Genomic DNA, 23,376 nt, shown 5'->3' with positions numbered 1-23,376 from the left:
GTTGAATAGAATTTTATGTTTAAAAAATTATTCCTTACTTTCAACTAAAATCTGCCTCTATTTTCTAAAGCTGTACTTTGAACCTTTAGAATCTATAAAACTCTTAAGATTCTTAACACTAACTCCCACGTGGGGGCATCCAGCAGAATGGGATAGGGCAATAGGTAGCAGAGCTACAGCTATTTCTTTATATGAGTCTCCTGAAAGCAGATGTTAGAGCAGATGTTTATAAATCAGATTGTGACAGTACAAGAGGATGCTGAGCCTAAATCACCACCATTGTGTAGCATTACTTCTTTGCTTTAGCTTTCTTTAATTCAATATTATTATATTTAAAATTTGAAAATAACAATGAATTGTATTAGTTTGAGAAAGGGGGGAGAAATCTTTTTCTTATGCTTCTCACTAATGAGCTTTCATGAAATATGCCTAATCTGTTGAGAGATACTATTGGGAACAACCAGTATACAGCCTTGAACTCATTATAACTGCCACATATTTTTCAGTGGCTCCTTTATGTGACAGATTACTCTCAGGAGCAAATAATTTGCAACTCCTTTCACATTGTGTTAGTGTTTTTATTTTTAATAAAGTGTTGTGATTAATAGTCTTGTATAATTGTCATTTCCCCATTGAGTGTAAATGCTTCATTTGAATGTTTTTAATCTGAAGGAACAGATTTTTTTTTATTGGACTCTCGTTGTTTTTCTGTGCTTTCAAGATTTTTTTTATTGCTTTTTTTGAGGTATCTACAGTGGGGGGAAATGAACTTCTCTGTTAGAATTGTGGAGTAGGACCCAGTAGAGAAATTTTAAGGATGAACACTGAGATACTTGAACATTCATACATATATTTTTATGATAATTTCAGAATGGGACAAGCACTTATGGCAATTTTGATTGACTTTCCAATGGCAATTATAAAAATAGCTTATCTCTTTGGCCCAATGGTACTATGGTGACATTACCTTATAGTTACTATCTGAAATGCCAGGATGCTTTCACTGTCATCTTTAAAAAAATTTTTTTTGGAGACCAGACTTAATGTATAAGGTAAGACAAGAGGCAGAAGAAAAAGAATTATTGAAAAATTGAGAAATTATGAACTACATTTTTACAAGAATCCAGTGCCTCATGCATCATTAGGACAGCTGTTTGTTGGTTTTGCTCTTGAGGTGGTGATACTTTTCATCCTGGTCACTCCTTCATCCACTCCCAGGAACCTGACTGGGATGGGAAGTATTTCCTGTAGCCATAGAACAATTTTGCTTTTGTTCAGGAATCCAGAGTGCAGGTTGGGCTTCATTAGCACAACCATTGAGTACTTCATTAACTCTATCCTGGGCCAACTACTGTGCTCATGGTGTAATGGAGTTGGAATTGTGGAACGTTATATGAATTCAAAGCTACTTACTAATAAGAAAGCTTGAAGACCTATCTTGTGAAATTGAGTGTTGAATACATGTAACTTTTATTTGATAAAGCAAAGAAGTTGGGTGAAACTTTTACCAATTAGAGAAGAATAATTTGAGATTAATTTGAAAGTTGAATAGCATATGTTTACTTATATACCCACAAACATCATTTTGGCTTTTTTTGGCTAATAGAATTACTTAGATTAGAATGTTAGGGGAAACTGCCTAGCTTTGTGTAGTTAAAAGTTTTTATTTTCACGTAAATTAAATAAGTCCTCTTTAGAAATTCAGCTTCAAAAGTTTTCTTTATGATGTAAATGTATATTTTAAAGTCCTTCATATTCCCACAATTATATATTTTTGTTCTTAAGTGTTTCCTTAGTTTTTATTTATTCAGTCACTAAGCAAATATTTATTGAATGTGTAGTAGATATTAGTTCCTGCAAAGGAAACAAATGAATACAACAATTAATGTAAAAATACATAAATGTTTCCTATAATGATCAGAGTTAGAAATGCTTTTAATACAGTGGGTTTTTATAATTACAATTCTTTGAAAGGGTATTGATATAATGGTATTATTGTAATATTTTAAAAGTACTTGGACGTTATACTTTTCTGAGTATGCATTCCAGAGTAACCAGTATTGGACTGGCCCTCCTCATGTAAACAACTAGAAAATTGGACAAATTAAATGAAATAAATGTTTCTAGACATTTGAAAATATGCAGGACCATAATCCTTAAGAGATGACCCCCAGCTTTCTTCCTGGAAGCACTTTCCAGACTGGAGTACAGGGTTGAGAGAGGGGAGCAGGCAGCTTAGCAGTTTCAGTGAGCTGAGGACACACAGAACAGAGTTTAGGGCTAGAAAGGTAGTGGAATTTGTGGGGCAGGCTGCTGGAGAGAAGAAAGGTGTGCAAAGAAGCTCAAGAAAACTGTATAGGGTTCCCCTTGAGTCTTTTACTAAATACTAAGCTGCACATAAACAGAGCAAAACTCTCCACAGTCCAAAGAACACCTACTAAGGAAAGAACAGCTACTGGAAAGCTTCAAAATTAGTGGAGCATACACAGAGGTGAGAAATATTCACATTCTGTTCAACTAGAGTAGAGAGAGATCTCATAAAACACACCAGGTATTCAGCAGATACTATAGAAAGGCTGTATTTTAAGAATAGGGCTAATACAGCTCTAGGTTCAAGGCTACTGTAGAACCATCCTAACAGCTTAAAACACACCGTGAAAGGAACAAGTTGGGTTAACTGCCTGCCAGAACAAAGTTCAACACTCTACTTAAGAAAATGACAAAATTCAAACAACCAACAGGTAGCATACACAATGTCTAAAATATAATCAAAATTAGTGGACTGGCCAAAAAAAAGGAAAAGGAAATGTGAACCACAATCTGGAGAAAAGTCAATCAGTAGAAAACAAACCCAGAAATGGAAGACATGATGAAATTAGCAGACAAGGAATTTTAAAGCAGCTATTATAAATGTGTTCAAAGATATAAAGGAAAATATGAACATAGTGAGGGAACAAATGGTAGTTCAGTAAAGAAATGGAAATGTAAAAAAGAACTAAATGGAAATTCTAGTATGGAAAGATATGATATCTGAAATAACCCTTGGAGGAGCAGAAGTTTGCCAGAATTAAGAAAAAGCAATGATGCTAACAAATATAAATTTCTCTTTTCAACTATCTTGTTGAACTGTGCCTAAAGGTTCACGTAAGTTAATGCTAATATAATCACTATTAACACAGCTGTACACAGAACATTCTTTTCATATAGCTCTGTACAAGCAGTATATAATTAATTTTAAATAATTACATAATTTCAGTATAGGATAGTGAAATAAACTCTTCTTAGTACCACATGTGAGAAATCATATGGCTTTTAGGTTACTGCTGGCTCTGTAGATTTCATCAGTGTGATATGGATGCCAGGAAGCTTTCTTAATTTTTATTACAATAACAAAAATATATAGTATCTTTGTGTATATTTTGGCAACTTCATTTTGAGAGTTTATAAAAAGGTTCTGGAACCATATTATAAAGGGAACAGAAGAAAAAACTGGGAAAATTTGATCAAATAAGAGAACTACCCCCAAATACTTGCCAAAGTAGTCTTTGGAAATTCATTCATATTTGAAAGTATGGTATTTTAAAAAGTGTTGAAAGCTCTGTTTATATAAATGGGCCTTTTAAAAAACTTTATTTTGAAGTAACTTTAGAATTACAAAAATGTTACAAAGATTGTGCAGAGTTCTTATAGTCTTCACCAACTTCATCTAATGTTAACATCTTATATAACTGTGATACTGTAACATCTTGTATAACTTTGATACTGTAAACAAAACTAAGAAATTGACATTGGTTAACTATTAACCAAACTACAAAGTTTGTTCTGATTTCACCAGTTTTTCCACTAATGCCCTTTTTCTGTTCCAAATCCACTTTGGGATTGCATATTGCATTTAGTTGTCACATCTCCTTAGTCTCCTTCAATCTGCAGATGGTCTTCAGTCTTTCCTCGTCTGTCCTACCCTTGACAGTTTCAAAAAGTATTGGTCAGGTATTTTGTGTAATGTTCTCAGTTTGCATTTGTCTGGTGTTTTCTCATGATTACATTAAGGTATGGACTTTTGGGGGGACAAATACTACAGAATTGCTGTGCCCTTTTCAATACATCCAAATCAGGAGTACATGATATCAATATGTCTTGTTATTTGGTAATGTCAGCTTGATCATGTGGTTATGGTGGTTTCTGCCAGATTTCTCCATTGGGAAGTTGTTATTTTTCTTTTATAATTAATAAGTATTTTAGGTGTTACACCTTGAGATTGTGTAAATATCCTGTTTTCCATTTTGGGGGTAAAGCTTTTTAACTGCTGAGCTTTATTATAGAATAATTGGGTAGCCAATTTTTTTGTAACTGTTGCTGGGACCTCACCAGATAGCAGTATTTCTGAGTCTTCTCTGCTTCTGCTCAGTTTTTCCAGAGAGGGATGCTTCAGTCTTCTACCTAGTGATAGTAAGCCTACCTGGTTGCCAACCTACTGGAACCTGTTGAGGAGGGAGATAGGCAGTTCCATGTTTTTAGTATGTGGTCTTAATCCCTCTGATGGTCACCTCTGAGCCCACAGCCTCTCCAATTTAGTTTCTCCTGAGTGTAAACCTCCCATCTTCAGGGGTGAGTTGGAGATTTAAAAGCTCTTAAGTCCTCTACCCCCACATCATCCCTGAAGTGCTGCCAGTTCCTCAAGGTCGGTTGGTTTGAGTCTCATCAGTGTGTCCCTCTGGAGGCACTTAGATTGACTTTGTTCCATTAATTAATTTACTTCTCTTCTCTCTCCCTTCTTTCTTCATATATTTTGGGTTGGGATTACAGATATCACTCAGTTTTGTCCAAAATGGAGTTTGTGTTCCTCTTTCTTGTCCTATTTGTTGTCTGGGGTATTTTAATAAAGTGGTGGACCCAGAAATGTATTTGGCCCTTTGTCCTAAAACTGAAGCCAAAATAACCTTCATCTCTCAGCTTTCACATTTATAAACCTTTGGCTTGACATTTTCTCTTTTAGGAATTTGTCTTACAGAAATGTCTATACCTGTACACAAAGATACATGTATAAGAAAGTTTACAGAAACATTGCCCATAGGAGCCTTAATTAATTAATTAAACAGCATAAATGTAAGCAACATAAAGAAATGATGAATAAAATTGTGATGTATTTTTATTTTAGAATAATATGCAGCAATTGAGAATATTCAGGTCTGTTTATATATACTGATGGGAAGCTCTTAAAGACACATTATATCATACAGCAGTTTGGAAAGCAACATGTTTGGTATAATTTCATTCTCATACTTATGTGTATGTGTAAGTGTATCATGAAAAGGAAAATATTTGGAAGAACATGCACCAGACTTTTAACAGTGGTATTTTGGAGATGATAAAAGTGAAACTTTGATTCTTATACTTTGTATATTTATGTAATGTATTAAATAACTTTTATAACAAGCTTATTATCAGATTTTGATTTTTAAGTAAAAAAATATGAAATAGATTATCTACCGAAGCATTTGAACAATGACTGGAGGTTTTCAGGCAGGGGCTCTTGTAAAGGATCTCTCTGCTAGGTACTAGCTCACATATCATTTAGTTCAGGATTGCCCAAACTGGATTACTGTTTGAGGGAAAAGGGATTTCATGATCGAATAAGAATGAGAAATGCTAGGTTAACAAACTGAACTGGTTTTTCTCCTACAAAATTGCTGTGAGTCTTCAACATGCTGATAAGCATGGCCAATCTCCACAATCTTCCAAATATGATTGTTTCCGCAAAGAAATGCTCTGTGGAACTGTACTTGTGATCACATTGCTGTTATGTTTAGAGCAATAAGCACCATGTAAATCTGACTCAGTTCTGAACACTGAATTCTGAATAATGCTGCTGTGAATGTTCTTGGGGAATACAAAGTAATTCCTTTACACAAGGAAGTGTGGAGGCAGCAAAAGAGACATTTTCCCCAAGATACTTTCTTAACTTCTGAAGGAGTTCAGAAGATTTTGAAAGAAGTTCTAAAACTAATCTGTCTTTAAAGAAATATTATGAAAAAGAAACAAATTTTTAAAACAAGTCTTGAAAATTTCAAAACAGAGTTTCAAAAGAAAACTTAAATGTGACTGCTCACAGCTCACTTGGCTGGTATGAGTGGGTGTCAAATTAGGATAACTGGATCCACTTAACCGAGAGCAACGTGCCCAGCACAGAATTTAATGATCTCTACCTAGAAACTGTTTTAAGTGCGTAGATCTATTGATTAGGCTCATAATTATAATCTACTAGAAGTGACACTTTGTCACAAATCTAATGTATCATTAAACTGGAGCCATCAACCACAGTGTAGCTGGATTTTGAAAGTGATTTCTCACTTTCAAATGAAAAGTGACAAATCCTTTTATTTTCAAATGAAAAATGAAGAGTAGCTCTGATGATTAATTCAAGTAACAAAAAGCTAGATCAGGAGAAACATAATCCTTCAGGATCTCACATAGATCACTTCAGTTAGTTCCACTTAAGAGCTGATTGAGATCATTCATTAGGTATCAGTGAAAGTGCCAGCGTGAAGCTACTGCCCAGGATTTGAGCAGCAGGTCAAAGCTAACAGCATTTTTGATGTTCAAATTTTCAAGGTATAATACCTTTTCTCAAATTTCCCAGTTGTCTTTGACTCGAGTCTGATTTACATGTTGTTCATCGCTCTAAACCTAGTAGTGGTGTGAACATAGGTACAGACCTGGAAAGTCCATTCTTGTTCAGTAACCAGGCACACCTAGAGCACAGCATGTCCTGGAAATGAGACTGGAAAGCTGGATGGGACCAATCTGTAGAGGACCTTGAACACTGTGCTGAGGCATTTGGACTTTATTCTGTAGGTAGTTCGGGGAAGTGATGTGATCATCAGATCTTTTTCTTTTTTTTAGCATGTTTTATGTTTATTAAGCAAATATTATACAAGTGAAACATGAGTATATTGTCATAGAAAGAAATCAAACAATTACGTACAGCAAAACCAAGAAATCCCCTTTTCCATATCTCTTTAACTCTTCTTCTTAAAGATAACCACCGCCAAGAGTTGAGTGTTCATTGTTTTCCCCCACTGAGGCATTTACATATGTGTGTATTTATGTCTTCCGTGTGGGAAAATCTACCTGTGAGATAATATTATCCATGCTGCTCTGGAACTTCCTTTTTCACTTAAGCAAATGAGTTGATGGTAAATCTAGTGTTGACATGTGGATCTACCTCATCCAATTTTACAGCTTCACCGTGTTCCTTGGGAAGGTAGCCTTTTAAATTACTTAACCACGTCTCTGTTGATGGACATTTAGGATGTTAGCAACTTTGCTGTTATCAACAACATGGAAATTGAGCATCTCTGCATCTTTGGGCACAAGTGCCAATATTTCTTTAGCATAAATTCCTGGAAGGATTTATCATTTCTAGTTTGATAGAGGGTGGCAACTCACCTTCCTAAAAGTCAACACCAATATACTTTTCACATTACTCTTTTAGATTTTTTGTTTTTGCTCATTCTTGAAAATCTTTTCTATCATCAGTTTTTTTACTCTGCCAATTGGATGAGGCCACCCAGCAATATATCTCATGCTTTCACTGCTCCCCAGTAATTTCTATTACTTATTGATCAGAAAAGTCAAAAGATAAAGCTGCCTCCTCAGTTTTCATCTCTCCAGACTTGGGAATATTAGTAAAATTTCTCAGGTTTATGTCTCTTCACCAGAATGGTTTCTAGGGATTGAAACAGACATAGGAGCAGTCAAGTTTATCCCAAGGTCTGCTCAAATTGAATTAGGTCTCCTCTCTTTTTCTTTCCTGTCTCCCTCCCTCCCTCCCTTCCTTCTTTCCTGATATATTTTGTAATGGGAGAGAGGTAGCTTGTTTCTTAATTTTTACTCATTTCTTTAGGTATTGGCAAAGAGGTTTTCTGTGAAGAAATTTCAATCTTAAGGCAGAAGTGTTGATTCTCTTCTGTGAATGCAGTGGTCTTCTTGATCATCACTGACAATATTAATTTTACTTACTGAAAAGTGTTTTTTGCTGGTTTTGTTTCTTTTTGCAATTTTACCTGTGGATATTGTTCCTTCTTTTAATGCAATTAAGTATCGACCTTTCCTGGTGGTTCAAAGCAGGTTAACCAAATGTTATTACTGATGTTTGACTGTTTTCTAACCTACAAAAACAGCAAATTCATATTTTGCAAGGCTTGTAAGACCCTCTGTTTCTCTGCCTATGCTTTTCTGTGTAGTTTGGTCACCGATAGGGTTACCGGGTGGGGTGGGCTGGCCCACTGTGAACCAGAACCTCTGAGGGCTTCCCACTGCTGGGCCGCAAGCAGCGTGGGGGGGAGGGGCAGAGGGAGGAGGTTGAGCACTGCTTCCCATTTTATCACCCTGAGGAATTACTCCTCCACTTTCTACACCCACCTGTTGACTGTGGCACTGGGACTACACGGGACCACGCTCATCTCTGCGACAGTGTCTCCTACAACAGGGGTGCCCAACCCCTGGGCCGTGCAAGGGAAGCTTCATCTGCCGCTCCCCATCGCTCACACTACCGCCTGAACCATCTCCTCCCAGCCCCCCTTCCGTGGAAAAATTGTCTTCCACAAAACCGGTCCTTGGTGCCAAAAAGGTTGGGGACCGCTGCCCTATAGCATGTTGGGTAGCACTTGGCTCCCTGTATCTATTCTTCTGTCTTGCTTTCATGCATTCTGTAACATTTCTGATCTACTTGTTACACTTGTTACACTTTATCCTTTATTTTCCTCCCCATAAGTTAATGAGCATGCTCACTTTACTATATTGATCTAAATTCTCATGAATGATTTTAAGGAACAATTACTGACTCAAGAAATGGTAGAAAATCTGAATATGACAACCACGATTTTTTAAAATTGTTGAAGAATATCCTTCCCCATTAGGGCTCCAGATCTGAATTGCTTTATGGATAATTTTTATATTAGTCTCATATAAATTATTTATACTCTTGCAAAGCACGGAAAAAATATAGAATTTCTCGTGTCCTTTTAGAAAGCCAGCTTAATCATAATAAAAACACCTGACCAAAATTGAATACAATAATAGTTTAGCCTTTTGAATGAACATAGATACAAGCATCCCAAATAAAATCTTAGCAAAACACATACAGCGGCAAAATAAAATAATAACAACAATACATTACCAAGGAGGTGAATATGAAAACATTTCAACATTAACACAAATTGATGTAACATAAAATATTACATCACAGAAAACAAACCAAAAAGAACAGGTATCTCAGTATCTGTAAAAGGCCTTAAAATCTCATTTATAATTGAAGTGTATTTATTTTCTTTATTTTCTTTTTTTTTTTAACATCTTTATTGGAGTATAACTGCTTTACAATGGTGTGTTAGTTTCTGCTTTACAACAGAGTGAATCAGTTATATATATACATATATCCCCAATCTCTTCCCTCTTGTGTCTCCCTCCCTCCCACCCTCCCTATCCCACCCCTCTAGGTGGTCATAAAGCACTGAGCTGATCTCCCTGTGCTATGCACCTGCTTCCCACTAGCTATCTGTTTTTTTGTTTTTTGTTTTTTGTTTTTGCGATACGTGAGCCTCTCACTGTTGTGGCCTCTCCTGTTGCGGAGCACAGGCTCTGGACGTGCAGGCTCAGCGGCCATGGCTCACGGGCCCAGCCGCTCCGCGGCATGTGGGATCTTCCCGGACCGGGCACGAACCCGTGTCCCCTGCATTGGCAGGCGGACTCTCAACCACAGCGCCACCAGGGAAGCCCACTAGCTATCTGTTTAACATTTGGTAGTGTATATATGTCCATGCCACTCTCTCACTTTGTCCCATCACACCCTTCCCCCTCCCCGTATCCTCAAGTCCATTCTCTAGTAGGTCTGCGTCTTTATTCTTGCCTTGCCCCTAGGTTCTTCATGAACAATTTTTTGTTTGTTTTTTAGATTCCATATATATGTGTTAGCATACGGTGTTTGTTTTTCTCTTTCTGACTTACTTCACTCTGTATGACAGACTCTAGGTCCATCCACCTCACTACAAATAACTCAATTTCATTTCTTTTTATGACTGAGTAATATTCCATTGTATATATGTGCCACATCTTCTTTATCCATTCATCTGTCAGTGGACACTTAGGTTACTTCCATGTCCTGGCTATTGTAAATAGAGCTGCAGTGAACATTTTGGTGCATGACTCTATTTGAATTATGGATTTCTCAGGGTATATACCCAGTAGTGGGATTGCTGGGTTGTCTGGTAGTTCTATTTTTATTTTTTTAAGGAACCTTCATACTGTTCTCCATAGTGGCTGTATCAACTTACATTCCCACCAACAGTGCAAGAGGATTCCCTTTTCTCCACACCCTCTCCAGGATTTATTGATTGTAGATTTTTGGATGATGGCCATTCAGATCGGTGTGAGATGATATCTCATTGTAGTTTTCATTTGCATTTTTCTAATGATTAATGATGTTGAGCATTGTTTCATGTGTTTGTTGGCAATCTGTATATCTTCTTTGGAGAAATGTCTGTTTAGGTCTTCTGCCCATTTTTGCATTGGGTTGTTTGTTTTTTTGATATTGAGCTGCATGAGCTGCTTGTCAATTTTGGAAATTAATCCTTCGTCAGTTGCTTCATTTGCAAATATTTTCTCCCATTCTGAGGGTTGTCTTTTCATCTTGTTTATGGTTTCCTTTGCTGTGCAACAGCTTTTAAGTTTCGTTAGGTCCCATTTGTTTATTTTTGTTTTTATTTCCCTTTCTCTAGGAGATGGGTCAAAAAGGATCTTTCTGTGATTTATGTCATAGAGTGTTCTCCCTGTGTTTTCCTCTAAGAGTTTGATAGTGTCTGGCCTTACATTTAGGTCTTTAATCCATTTTGAGTTTATTTTTGTGTATGGTGTTAGGGAGTGTTCTAATTTCATTCTTTTACATGTAGCTGTCCAGTTTTCCCAGCACCACTTACTGAAGAGGCTGTCTTTTCTCCACTGTATATTCTTGCCTCCTTTGTCAGAGATAAGGTGACCATATGTGAGTGGGTTTATCTCTGGGCTTTCTATCCTGTTCCATTGATCTATATTTCTGTTTTTGTGCCAGTACCATACTGTCTTGATTACTGTAGCTTTGTAGTATAGTCTGAAGTCAGGGAGGCTGATTCCTCCAGTTCTGTTTTTCTTTGTCAAGATTGCTTTGACCATTTGGGGTCTTTTGTGTTTCCATACAGATTGTGACATTTTTTGTTCTAGTTCTGTGAAAAATGCCATTGGTACTTTGATAGGGATTGCATTGAATCTGTGGATTGCTTTGGGTAGTATAGTCATTTTCCCAATGTTGATTCTTCCAATCCAAGAACATGGTATATCTCTCCATCTATTTGTATCATCTTTAATTTCTTTCATCAGTATCTTATCATTTTCTGCATACAGGTCTTTTGTCTCCTTAGGTAGGTTTATTCCTAGATATTTTATTCTTTTTGTTGCAGTGGTAAATAGGAGTGTTTTCTTACTTCACTTTCAGATTTTTCATCATTAGTGTATAGGAATGCAAGAGATTTCTGTGCATTAATTTTGTATCCTGCTACTTTTCCAAATTCGTTGATTAGCTCTAGTAGTTTTCTGGTAGTATCTTTAGGATTCTCTGTGTATAGTATCATGTCATCTGCAACCAGTGACAGCTTTACTTCTTTTCCAATTTGGATTCCTTTTATTTCTTTTTCTTCTCTGATTGCTGCGGCTAAAACTTCCAAAACTATGTTGAATAATAGTGCTGAGAGTGGGCAACCTTGTCTTGTTGCTGATCTTAGTGGAAATGGTCTCAGTTTTTCACCTTTGAGAACGATGTTGGCTGTGGGTTTGTCATATATGGCCTTTATTATGTTGAGGTAAGTTCCCTCTATGCCTACTTTCTGGAGGGTTTTTATCATAAATGGGTGTTGAATTTTGTCGAAACCTTTTTCTGCATCTGTTGAGATGATCATATGGTTATTCTCCTTCAGTTTGTTAATATCGTATATCACATTGATTGATTTGCATACATTGAAGAATCCTTGCATTCCTGGGATTTCAGTCCCTTCTGGCTTGCAGAGTTTCTGCTGAAAGATCAGCTGTTAACCTTATGGGGATTCCCTTGTATGTTTTTTGTTGTTTTTCCCTTGCTGCTTTTAATTTTTTTCTTTGTTTTTATTTATTTATTTATTTTTTGCGGTATGCAGGCCTCTCACTGTTGTGGCCTCTCCCATTACGGAGAACAAGCTCCAGATGCACAGGCTCAGCAGCCATGGCTCACGGGCCTAGCCGCTCCGCGGCATGTGGGATCTTCCCAGACCGGGGCAGGAACCCGTGTCCTCTGCGTCGGCAGGCGGACTCTCAACCACTGCACCACCAGGGAAGCCCTGTATTTAATTTTTGATAGTTTGATTAATACGTATCTTGGCGTGTTTCTCCTTGGGTTTATCCTGTATGGGACTCTCTGTGCTTCCTGGACATGATTAACTATTTCCTTTCCCATATTTGGGAAGTTTTCAACTATAATTTCTTCAAATATTTTCTCAGTCCCTTTCTTTTTCTCTTCTTCTTCTGGGACCCCTATAAGTCGAATCTTGGTGCGTTTAATGTTGTCCCTGAGGTCTCTGAGACCGTCCTCAATTCTTTTCATTCTTTTTTCTTTATTCTGCTGTGCAGTAGTTATTTCCAGTATTTTATCTTTCAGGTCACTTATCCGTTCTTCTGCCTCAGTTATTCTGCTATTGATCCCTTCTGGAGAATTTTTAAATATATGGAACGATTCATGAATTTGCGTGTCATCCTTGTGCAGGGACCATGCTAATCTTCTCTGTACCATTCCAATTTTAGTATATGTGCTGCTGAAGCGAGCACATCATCAGATCTTTTATTTTCACAAATGAACTCTGGTGGCAGAAGGAAAAGCAACCAGCCTAATTCTTAATATAATCAGACCTTTTTTTTTTTTTAAGTACCAGATTTTTACTACATTTGGCCTAGATATCTGTATAGTTCACTTATGCCTTAGGATCCTTGATAATCAGTTGGCATACCTGTGAAGCCTTTGAGTAGTTTCTGGACATTTAAATTTTGTGATGACTTCAGATAGGTTGATTTTAAGCTCAGGTGTTTTTAGCAACAGAGAAGTCCTAGGACTCAGTAACTATTGCTATTTTACACTAGAAAAAAATATTGTTTAATTGTTGCAACTAGTCAGTCTAAACCATTTCATTCTTTTCAACAGTGTTATTGAAGTATATGTAAAACTCTCTACAGATAACATCATTTTGTATATAGAAAATCATGAAGAATCCATGAGTAAACTATTAGAACTAATAAATAAGCTTAGCAAGTCAGTATCAGTATACATAAATCATTTGTATTTATATATACTTGCAGGAACAATCTGGGATTGAAATTAAGAAAACAATTTCATGTATAATAGCATCAAAAAAGTAAAATACTTAATAAATTTAACCAAGGAAGTTTAAAACTTATGCTCAGAAAACTATAAAACATTTTTTAAAGAAATTAAAGATGTGAATAATAAATGGAGACAATTTGTGTTCATCGATTTAAAGAATTAGTACATTCCCAACAGTGTATGAGGATTCCAGTTTTTCCAACACTAAGTATTATGTACCTTTTTTGTTTGTAACCATTGTAGTGGGTGTGTAGTAGTATCTTTTTTTATTAATTTATTAATTTTTGGCTGCCTTGGGTCTTCGTTGCAGTGCGTGGGCTTCTTATTGTGGTTGCTTCTCTTGTTGCGGAGTACGGGCTGTAGGCACACAGTCTTCAGTAGTTGTGGCTTGTGGGCTCAGTAGTTGTGGCTCATGGACTCTAGAGCACAGGCTCAGTAGTTGTGGCACAAAGGCTTCGTTGCTCCACAGCATGTGGGATCTTCCTGGACCAGGGATTGAATCCGTGTCCCCTGCCTTGGCAGGTGGATTCTTAACCACTGCGCCATCAGGGAAGTCCCTGTAGTAGTATCTTATTGTGATTTTAATTCAAATTTTCCTAATGACATTGATGTTAAGCACATTTTCACATGTGTGTTAGCCATTTGTATGTTCTTTTTGGTGAAATGACTTTTCAAGTCTTTTGCCCGTTTTTAAATTGGCTTGTTTTCTTACTAATTTATAAAAGTTCATTATATATTCTGATCCTGAATATATATTCTGAATTATATGTTCAAGTCTTTCATCAGATACATGCTTTGGAAATATTTTCTGCCAGTCTCTGGCTTATCATTTACTTAGTTGTGTTTTCCTTAATGTGCTGAAGTTTTTTTTTTTTAATAAAATACAATTTATCTGTTTTTTTCTTCTGTATCTTGGGCTTTTGTTATCATGTCTAAGAATACTTTTCTAACCCAAGGCACAAAGACTTTCTCCTATATATTTTTTCAGAAGTTTTAGTTCTTCTATTAAGTCTAGGAGCTGTTTTGAGTTAATCTTTGTCTGTGGTGTTAAGTAAGGATCTAAGTTCATTGCTTTGCATGGAGATATGTAGTTGTACCAGCACCAGTTGTTGAAAAGACTGTTCTTACCACATTGAAACTTCTGGACACCTTAGCTGAAAACCAGTTGACCACAAATATAGGGGCATACTTCTGGACTCTCAGTTCTCTTTCACTGATCTATGTGCCTATTCATATGCTGGACTGTCTCAATTACTAGAGTTTTATAGTAAGTTTTGAAATTGGGTAATCCAAGTCCTCCAACCATTTGCTTCTTTTTCAGAATTATTTTGGCTATTCTAGATCTTTTGCAGATCTTCATATTAAATTTTAGGGGCAGCTTATCATCTTAACAACATTAAGTCTTCTAATCCATGAACATTTATTTATTTAGATCTTTATTTATTTAGAATTTAAAAAATTTCTCTCAGCAATGAGTTGTAGTTTTCAGGGTACAAATCTTACGCGTCTTCCATTAAATTTATTCTTAAATACTTTATTCTTTTTTGATGCTGTTGTAAATGGAGTTGTGCTCTTAATTTTACTTTTGGATTGTTCATTCCTAGTGTATAGAAATAGAGTTGGTTTTTATATATTGACCTTGTATCCTATGACCTTGCTAAACATATTTATTCATTTTGGTAGCTTTTTTTTTTCCTAGATTCATTAGGGTTTTCTACTCAGTTAATTATTAATTACAAATAAAAACAGTATTACTTTTTCCTTTTTAATCTTTATTCAGTTTTTCTTGCCTTCTTGCACTGGCTTGGACCAGTACAATGCTTAATATGAGAAGCAGGAGCTAACATCCTTGTTTCCAACGTTGGGGAAAAAGCATTTATTCCTTCACCATTTAAGTATAATGTTCACCATAGGTTTTTTAGGTCTAGGAAGTTTACTTCTTTTCCTAATTTGTTGAGAGTTTTTATTATGAATAGGTGTTTGATTTTGTCAAATGCTTTTTCTGCATCTATTGAGATGATCAGGTTTTTTTCTGTTAATATAATATATTACATGGGTTTTTGGATGTTAAACTAGTCTTGAATTCCTGTGATAAATTCTATTTGATCATGGTTTATAATCCTCTTAATATGTTACCAAATATGGTTTGCTAATATTTTGTTAAAGATTTTTGTATCTTTGATCATGAGGGTTGTTCTGTAGTTTTCTTTTCATGTGGTATCTTTGGCTTTTTACTAGCCTCACATAGTGAGTTGGAAGTGTTTCTACTCTTTTTCTGAAAGAGTTGTGAAGGATTAGTATTAATTCTTCTTTTAAATATTTGATAGCATTCACCAGTGAAACGGTCTGGGCTTGGACTTTTCACTGTGGGAAGATTTTTATTTAAATTTTTCTATCTATTATAGTTCTGTCTAGATTTTGTGTTTCTTCTTGAGTAACTTTGGTAATTTTTGTCTTCCTGGGAATGTTTTTATTTCCTTTAAGTTGTCTGATTTATTGGCATAAATTTGTTCATAATATTAATTTTTAATATCTGTGGGATTCATAGCATTGTCCCCTCTTTTATTTTTTATTTTGGTAGCTTACATCTTCTCTTAATTTCTTACCCTTGTATTTTAAGAATGTGGTTAAAATTTAATTTTTTTCCAGCTTTATTGAGGTATAATTGACAAATAAATGGTAATATATTTAAAGTGTACAACATAATGATTTGATACATATACATTGTGAAAGGATTCCAACATTTAAGTTAGTTAACACATCCATCACCTCACATGGTTACTTTTTTTGTGTGTGCGGAAAAACTTAACCTGCTATATTAAGGAAAGAAAAAAAGCTTAAGGTCTACACTCTTCAGTAAGGTAGAACCTTAGGTAATTCATGTGAGACTTATCTTCTGGTAAAGGTATTTTAATTTCCCTCTAAGCACTGCTTTAACTACATCTCTTCATTTTTAATATGTTGTATATTCATTTCATTCAGTTAAAAATATTTTAAAAATGTTTTTCTTGCTATTTCTTCATTGACTCGGGTTATTTAGGAGTGCATTTTTTGATTTCCAAATATTTAAGGTTTTCCCAGATTTCTTTGGATTCATATATTTTGGGGCCCTTTTGTTAGATGTATATGCATTTATAATTGGTATATTCAAAGAAGGAATACATAAATAAATGATAACACTTGGAGATTTCAATATCCTACTCTCAAAAACTGATAAAACAATTAGAAAGAGTATAGAGGACGTAAGCAATCCTGTCAGTCAACTTGACCTAGCTGACATCATAGACTCTCCACCTAGCAACTACAGATACAGATTCTTTCCAAGCACATATGGAACAATTGCCAGGATAGACTATATACTGGGACACAAAAGAAGTTTCAGTACCTTTTAAAAGGCTGAAACCATACAAAGTATGTCTCCAACCACAACAGAATTACATATAGAGTGGCATGGACATATATACACTACCAAACGTAAAATAGATAGCTAGTGGGAAGCAGCCGCACCGCACAGGGACATCAGCTTGGTGCTTTGTGACCACCTAGAGGGGTGGGATAGGGAAGGTGGGAGGGAGACGCAAGAGGGAGGAGATATGGGGATATATGTATATGTATAGCTGATTCACTTTGTTATAAAGCAGAAACTAATACACCATTGTAAAGCAATTATACTCCAATCAAGATGTTAAAAAAAAAAAAGATATCCACAGCAGGTCCATTCTTTGTCTGGAGCTTGCTTTCCCTTGCTATGAAAGTGGTAAATCCCACAAGCTCAGGGTTTTTCTCCTGTAACACCTACTGCATGTGCAGGCCTTCATCCTGGGCCCTTTGCATTGCCTTCACAAGACTTGGGAGCAAGGGGAATTGACAAAAACAAACAAGAGTCCCTGACTGCTCCCATAACCCTGAGTGGCACAACAAGGACTAAAAACTTCTATTGGCTAAATCCAGAGGCCTCTTAAGCTAAAAACCATGGCTGGTTTTAACACTCCACCACTTCCTATTCCTAGGAAGGGTGATTTAGCCTTTTTAAATGTCAGTCTCCATATAATATAGAGATACAATGATAATAGCTATTTCACAGAGTTGTAAGGATTGAATGAGTCCGTGTAAAGAGCGAGAGTGCCATGTAGAAAGTGCTCAATAAATGGTAGCTGTCTAGAGACTTTACGTTGGTCTTCCTCTGCCTTTCCCTTGGAGAATTTATTCTCTGTGGCATATTTATTTAGACTGCCTCACTTTAAAAGATTCTCCTGTAATTCATAGACATTTTTAGGAGGTTGTTGTCCTACCATTTCATTGAAAACGAGGTCCAGAATTGTCATGCTTTCTTCTCTCCCTCTCTTCTAATTTCCCCATTAAGGTTATGACAGAATTCTGATGAATTCTGTGAGATTAAATGTATACTCCAAGGTGAAGGAGATTTTAGGTTAATATTAGGAATGGACTTCTAAAGTCAGAAGTGTCCAGCAACAGAATGGGCTGACTCAGCATACAGACAGAGGCTTTCGACTTGCAGAGCTCTGATTTGCCACTGCTTCATCTGTCCCATCAAGTCCCTGAGGTCTGCAAGCTGTCGTAATCTATTACACTGCAGTGAGGACTGTACCAAACAGATATGCTACCTAATAAGTATTATATTTGTGTGACTTTGGAATTTGTGATGCACTATTTTATACTGTTGTAGTCAAATGAATTGATGAGAGGAAATGAACTATAACTTAGTGAATTGAGAAAGGTTATCAGACTTCCCTGAGTATTGCCAAATACAGAGAGCAAACTTTAATATTAGACTCCAGTTGAAGATCTGACTCTTGAATCTCCTGCAGAGCTAAAGGCACACACAGCTCTGCAGTGAGATCATGATAGTCTCGGGCCTATGTTGAGTGTAATTAGGCCCATCCATACTACACACATTATTCCATATTTTGATAAAGTGGGAAAAAAATACTGAGGTTTTATCATGTATAAGACTTTTATGTGCAAAGTTCGACAGATGTTTCATGCTGCTTTCAGAATTAAAGAAAATTACTTGGGCACTGATGTGTCCTTCCATGAAATGTTTTATTCTTAGCTGTCACACTCCGTCCCTTGCCGACAACCATTATAGTGACCAGAAAGTCCGCTTGCTCTGCAGTGATGTGTCTTGACTAGTGCCCATTAGTTTTCAGTAGTTAGCCCTGGCCTGCATGTTAGCCTTCAGTTTAATGGCCTTTTTTATGTTCATTCATTTTATTTTGTTTCCCATCGTGGTTTTGTTTATTTCTTTTTTGTTTTTTGTTTTTTCTGTTCTCTTTTTTAAAACCGTCGTGGTTTGCCCTTCATATTCCCCAATATTTGCACATGACAAGATGTTGCCATCCCAACATTACCTCCCACTTCACTGACCAGTGCCACTACTGACCATCTAGCACCAGCCACAACTGGACCACTGCCTTCAGCTCCTCGAGATGTCGTGGCCTCCTTGGTCTCTACCCGCTTCATCAAATTGACATGGCGGACACCTGCATCAGATCCTCATGGGGACAACCTTACCTACTCTGTCTTCTACACCAAGGAGGGGATTGCTAGGTAAGTGCCTGTACGTCTGGAGCCGGTTGGTTGCATCTTGTCCACCCAAGACCAGCCGTCCCCACCCTGACTCTCTACTGTGTAGAATCTGTACCAACTTTCAGTCCAGAAATATGATCACTGCGATGACCTAGTTTTAGGTCATTAAAAGTAAATTCCTAAACAGAGTGAAGTCCTGGTATTCTTTGCTGCCTCTCTGGGATGACTTGGGGAGAGAGTTATTTAAGTTAGAAGTATTAAAATGTAACCAGGGCTACCGTTTTTTCATAAAAGTCAGTCAAGCACAACCCATAGGCTATGTCTTTCTTAGAACTTTCAGATTCTAGAAATTAAGGTAGTTATTCAAGTAATCTTAATGAATATCTGTCTGCACCCGTACACGGATGTGGGCTGCTGAGCTCTGAGGTGGGGTGGGGGGGTCTCCTTGACGACACAAGAGTATTTAGTGACTCATTTTCCTAAAACAGCATTTCATTAAATTTCTCTCCATCTCCACCTCTTTCAGGAACTCACATTGCCTCTCCATTGCTTTTGGAGATTCTCCAGAATCACCAGGCTGCTTTACTCCACTGTCTACCTTTGTTTTGTCTATCCAACCTTATTTTCCTTTAACCCCAGTTTAGCTCACTTTCTAATGAAACCAGTCTAATTCCTGTCACTATGCAACCTTTTTTCCCAGTCTGTTCTCTTCAGTCACTTCCCCCTTGAAAAAAAGGTTTTTCAACTAAAACTAAAATTCAGTTAATCTTTCTTGGCCCAGACTAAGCCCCATGAAGCCCTCATAAATCTTCCTCTACCTTTTTCAGCACATACAGCTTTTCTCTTGTATGTATGTCTGTGCCACTGATATTGGCACTTAATTATGATAACACATGATCTAATACTACCATAGTTGTTACTCTTCTGTTATTTTATGTGTATTTGTGTTGTTTTCCCAACCAGATTATAAACTCTTTGGGAGGTACCATAGGTACCATGCCACATGCTGACTGTGTACTCTGAATATTGCTAAGTAGATTCCTTCATTGTGCTGTTACTTCACACCAAAATCAGAAAACTAAAATAATCTGTTTTGGTTATGGCCCTAACCCATGAAATAAAGCTTGTATTTCTACAAGGGTGCTTACATTTGATATATATTGTATTTAATACCAGACTGGCAAGTTCAGCAAGTATAGGCACCTTCGTCAAGTCAGTACCCCTTGGTTTAATACTCTTGAGACATCTGAGTGACATAATTTGAGTCAGGTAGGTGGAGCTGCTCCCAGGGTAATAGAATGTTCATCCGAACACTGCACTGGATGTTTGGGGAGTTACAAAGATAAGGAAACATAGAGCTAGTCCCAGAAAGGCAAGATATTACTACCAAACAGAACCTGTCTTAAAATATTTCCAGTAGGCTTTTAGATCACATTGCAAACGTCATGGGATTTCACAGAAGGAAAAAAGCTTTTAGTAATTCCTCAGAAGCAAGCTTATGTGCATTACAGGGCCTTTGCCCTTGTTGTTCCTTCTACCAGAACTGCATTTCCCTCACAAATAACTGTCTGACTTCCTGTCCGTCATCCTCAGATGATCCCTTCTCAGGTCTTCCATGACTATCCATCCAGCTTAACCCCTTGGTCACTGTCGCACAGCGGGGCGCTTGGTGGCTTGTTCCCAAGCCAGTTGTTAAATTTTCAGGAAATTTTGCAAACCCGATGACATGGCTCAGTAGCTCAAAATTGAGCATAGAGGGAGTATTTACAGTGAGAAGTGCTACAAACCAGAGCCAGTTGTTAAACATTTACCAGAACATCATTGTAACATACCACTGTATTTTGTTTTTTAGCTTTTGTGTTGTGTTTCTTCAGAACACTTAATACTCAGAAATTTTCTCTTCATATTAACGCATTCATGGTGTTTGTCTTGTTCAGTGGAGTATCACCATCACCTGGAACAGAGCCTGGCTTATAAGTAGCACTACAAGTATAAATAAATACTTGTTAAGTGAGTAATTCTAATGAATGGAGAAATAATTATTCAAGAAATAATATTGAGATAATTAACCTCCATTTAATAGAAGGAATAAAAGTCGTATCTCTGTCTTACGTATAACAACAAGTTATAGATGTATCAAGACGTATTTTTAAAACAGTGTATTAGAAGAAAATATAGAAACTATTTTCATCACTTAACGTATCTTTTAAAGGAAGACAGAAAATTCAGGAACCATATAGGAGAGATAGACAGAGTTTATTATATAACTGTAAAATTCCATGTGATAAACATAATAAACAAAATCAAATTATCAACTGATAAGCTGGGAAAAAATTTAACATTTGTAGAAGATTGTATTGATACCCAGTCTATATAAAGAACTTTCTACAAATCACAAGTAAAAGACACATATCTCGAGGCAGATGGTATAAGTAGGTGCCTCAAAGAAGTTAGTGGAAAGCCCATTAAAGTTAAAAAAAAGAAGTTTTCACGATTACTAACAATCTTGGAAATACAAAATGATGAGTTACCATTTTTCACCTGTAAGGCTGGCAGAAATTTTAAATTGATAATATCCAGTGTTAAGTGAGCTGAATGTTAAATCCAATCTAGGCTCTTGGTGGCAGTATAAGTTAGAGGAGCCTTTGGAGAAGGTGATTTAGCAGAATTAAAAAAAAAATTTTAATGCACATTCCTTTCAACCCAACAATTACACTTCTAGGTGTCTGTCCTATAGATACGCCAATATACATACACATAGGGCACTCATAAAAAATGCTTATTGTAGCATTATTTGTAAGGATTAAAAAAGGAAACAAAGTAAATATCCACTGGTAGAGGAATGGGCATATAGTTAATATATGTATAACCATATGAAGTATGATGCAGGAATTTTTTAAATGACTTATATCTATGTATTTTGATGTGTACATAAATGCCTAGGTCAGTGATTCTCAACCAGGGACAGTTTTGCCCGCCATCTCCCAGTGGGCATTTGGCAATGTCTGCTGACATTTTTGGTTATTGCAGCTGAGATGGGAGGGGATGCTTACTGCTGTCTAGTGAGTAGAAGCCAGAGATGCTGATAAACATCCTACAATGTACAGGACAGCTCCCCTCCACCCACCAAAACAAAGAATTATCCTGCCCAAAATGTCAAGATATAGGTCTAAATGCCACCTTTAGGTCTCAGGGTGGAACAGGTTTTAAGGAGGGAGAAAAACTAGGACTTTTAATATTTTTAATTATATATACTTTTGTTTTTAATGAAAATCTATCACTTATTAGTGAATCGTGTTGAAATAAGCAGGGATGATTAATAAATGAAGTTGGAATTGAAAAAATGTAGAAGATAACTTGGCAGGGGCAGGAGGACAGGGCAAGTATATGTGAAGAAAGAGGAGAGGCAAGGAAGATCCAATTTAATTTGTGTTGTCTGTTGTTGGAAGGATGGGAAAGTAAGAAAGCTCTGGCCTAGAGTTCTTGGTCAGAATTAGTAAGAGATTACAATAAAGTGGACGTTTGGAGCCAAGTGTTGGAATGCCAGTAAGAATTTTGACATAATCAGTTAAGAAGGGACCATTTTAGACTCCTGAGCAAGTGTACACTGTTAAACAGCTTTTATTAGCAGTACTTGGAGGGCACTGCATAAGATTAGAGAGGAAAAGCAGTGGAGTCAGGGAGACAGATCAGTAGTAGTTAGGTTGATCTAGGCATGCAGTAGGCCCAGATGAAGATGACAGCAGTGACCTGGAACAGACAATAAATCTGGGGAATATTTCAAAGGAATATTCTTGGAGATTGTAATAATAATTTTTGTCACTTCATTACTTTAAGATTATGATTTCTGAATAGAAGCAATGAAAGAATAGAAATAACACTAAGTCAAAGGCTAGATCCCTGTTATGTGTTTTATAAACAAAATTTATTTAACCTTTATAAGTTAAATTTTCTCATCTAAAAAACGAAGGTCTTCATAGACATTATCTTCATAGACTTAAAACATTTTGATGTGAGGATATATGCCGCTGCCTGCATTTACAAATTCCCCTACTTCCTGCATTTGATAATTCAACCACCAGGTGGCATTATGTGCCTTGGTCACGTGCTATATAATTCTGTTGGGTACCTGAGTTTCCTGAAATTCCAAAGGGTTCTTCCTCTGCCATTTCACCTGTGAAATGTGCACTTTTTTTTTTCAATGCCTTTAATGTAAACAGCAGTATTTCTGTTAGCCACCAAATGGAAAGTACAGAGTAAGTTATTCCAGAGTTGGACAAAGCCTTACGTATCTGTTAGTCTAGTCCGGGAGCTGGCAAACTATAGACCCTGGGCCAAATCAAACTTGTTTTTTTTGTTGTTGTTGTTATTGTTGTTGTTTTTGGGGGTAC

At 36.5% G+C, this 23,376-nt stretch overlaps 1 protein-coding gene and 1 non-coding gene across 7 annotated transcripts in view; one reads left to right on the top strand and one right to left on the bottom strand.

Annotated features, from left to right (window-relative positions):
- NEO1 (neogenin 1) overlaps positions 1-23,376 on the top strand; it is a 251,220-nt gene that overhangs the window by 166,668 nt on the left and 61,176 nt on the right. For 4 of the 6 annotated variants that reach the window (XM_060097034.1, XM_060097036.1, XM_060097033.1 and 1 more), the window contains exon 8: positions 18,787-19,006. In XM_060097034.1, the coding sequence (XP_059953017.1) occupies positions 18,787-19,006 (220 nt within the window). The remainder of the gene's footprint in view (positions 1-18,786; positions 19,007-23,376) is intronic. The other 2 variants (XM_060097038.1, XM_060097035.1) reach the window with 1 other exon arrangement.
- LOC132489960 (U6 spliceosomal RNA) lies at positions 12,779-12,885 on the bottom strand. The gene has a single exon (XR_009532325.1). It is a non-coding gene; the product is annotated as a U6 spliceosomal RNA (small nuclear RNA).

This window comes from Mesoplodon densirostris, chromosome 4 (genome assembly GCF_025265405.1).
Source record: "Mesoplodon densirostris isolate mMesDen1 chromosome 4, mMesDen1 primary haplotype, whole genome shotgun sequence".
Classification (NCBI taxonomy): Eukaryota; Metazoa; Chordata; class Mammalia; order Artiodactyla; family Ziphiidae; genus Mesoplodon; species Mesoplodon densirostris.
This window is presented reverse-complemented; position numbering and strand designations above follow the sequence as displayed.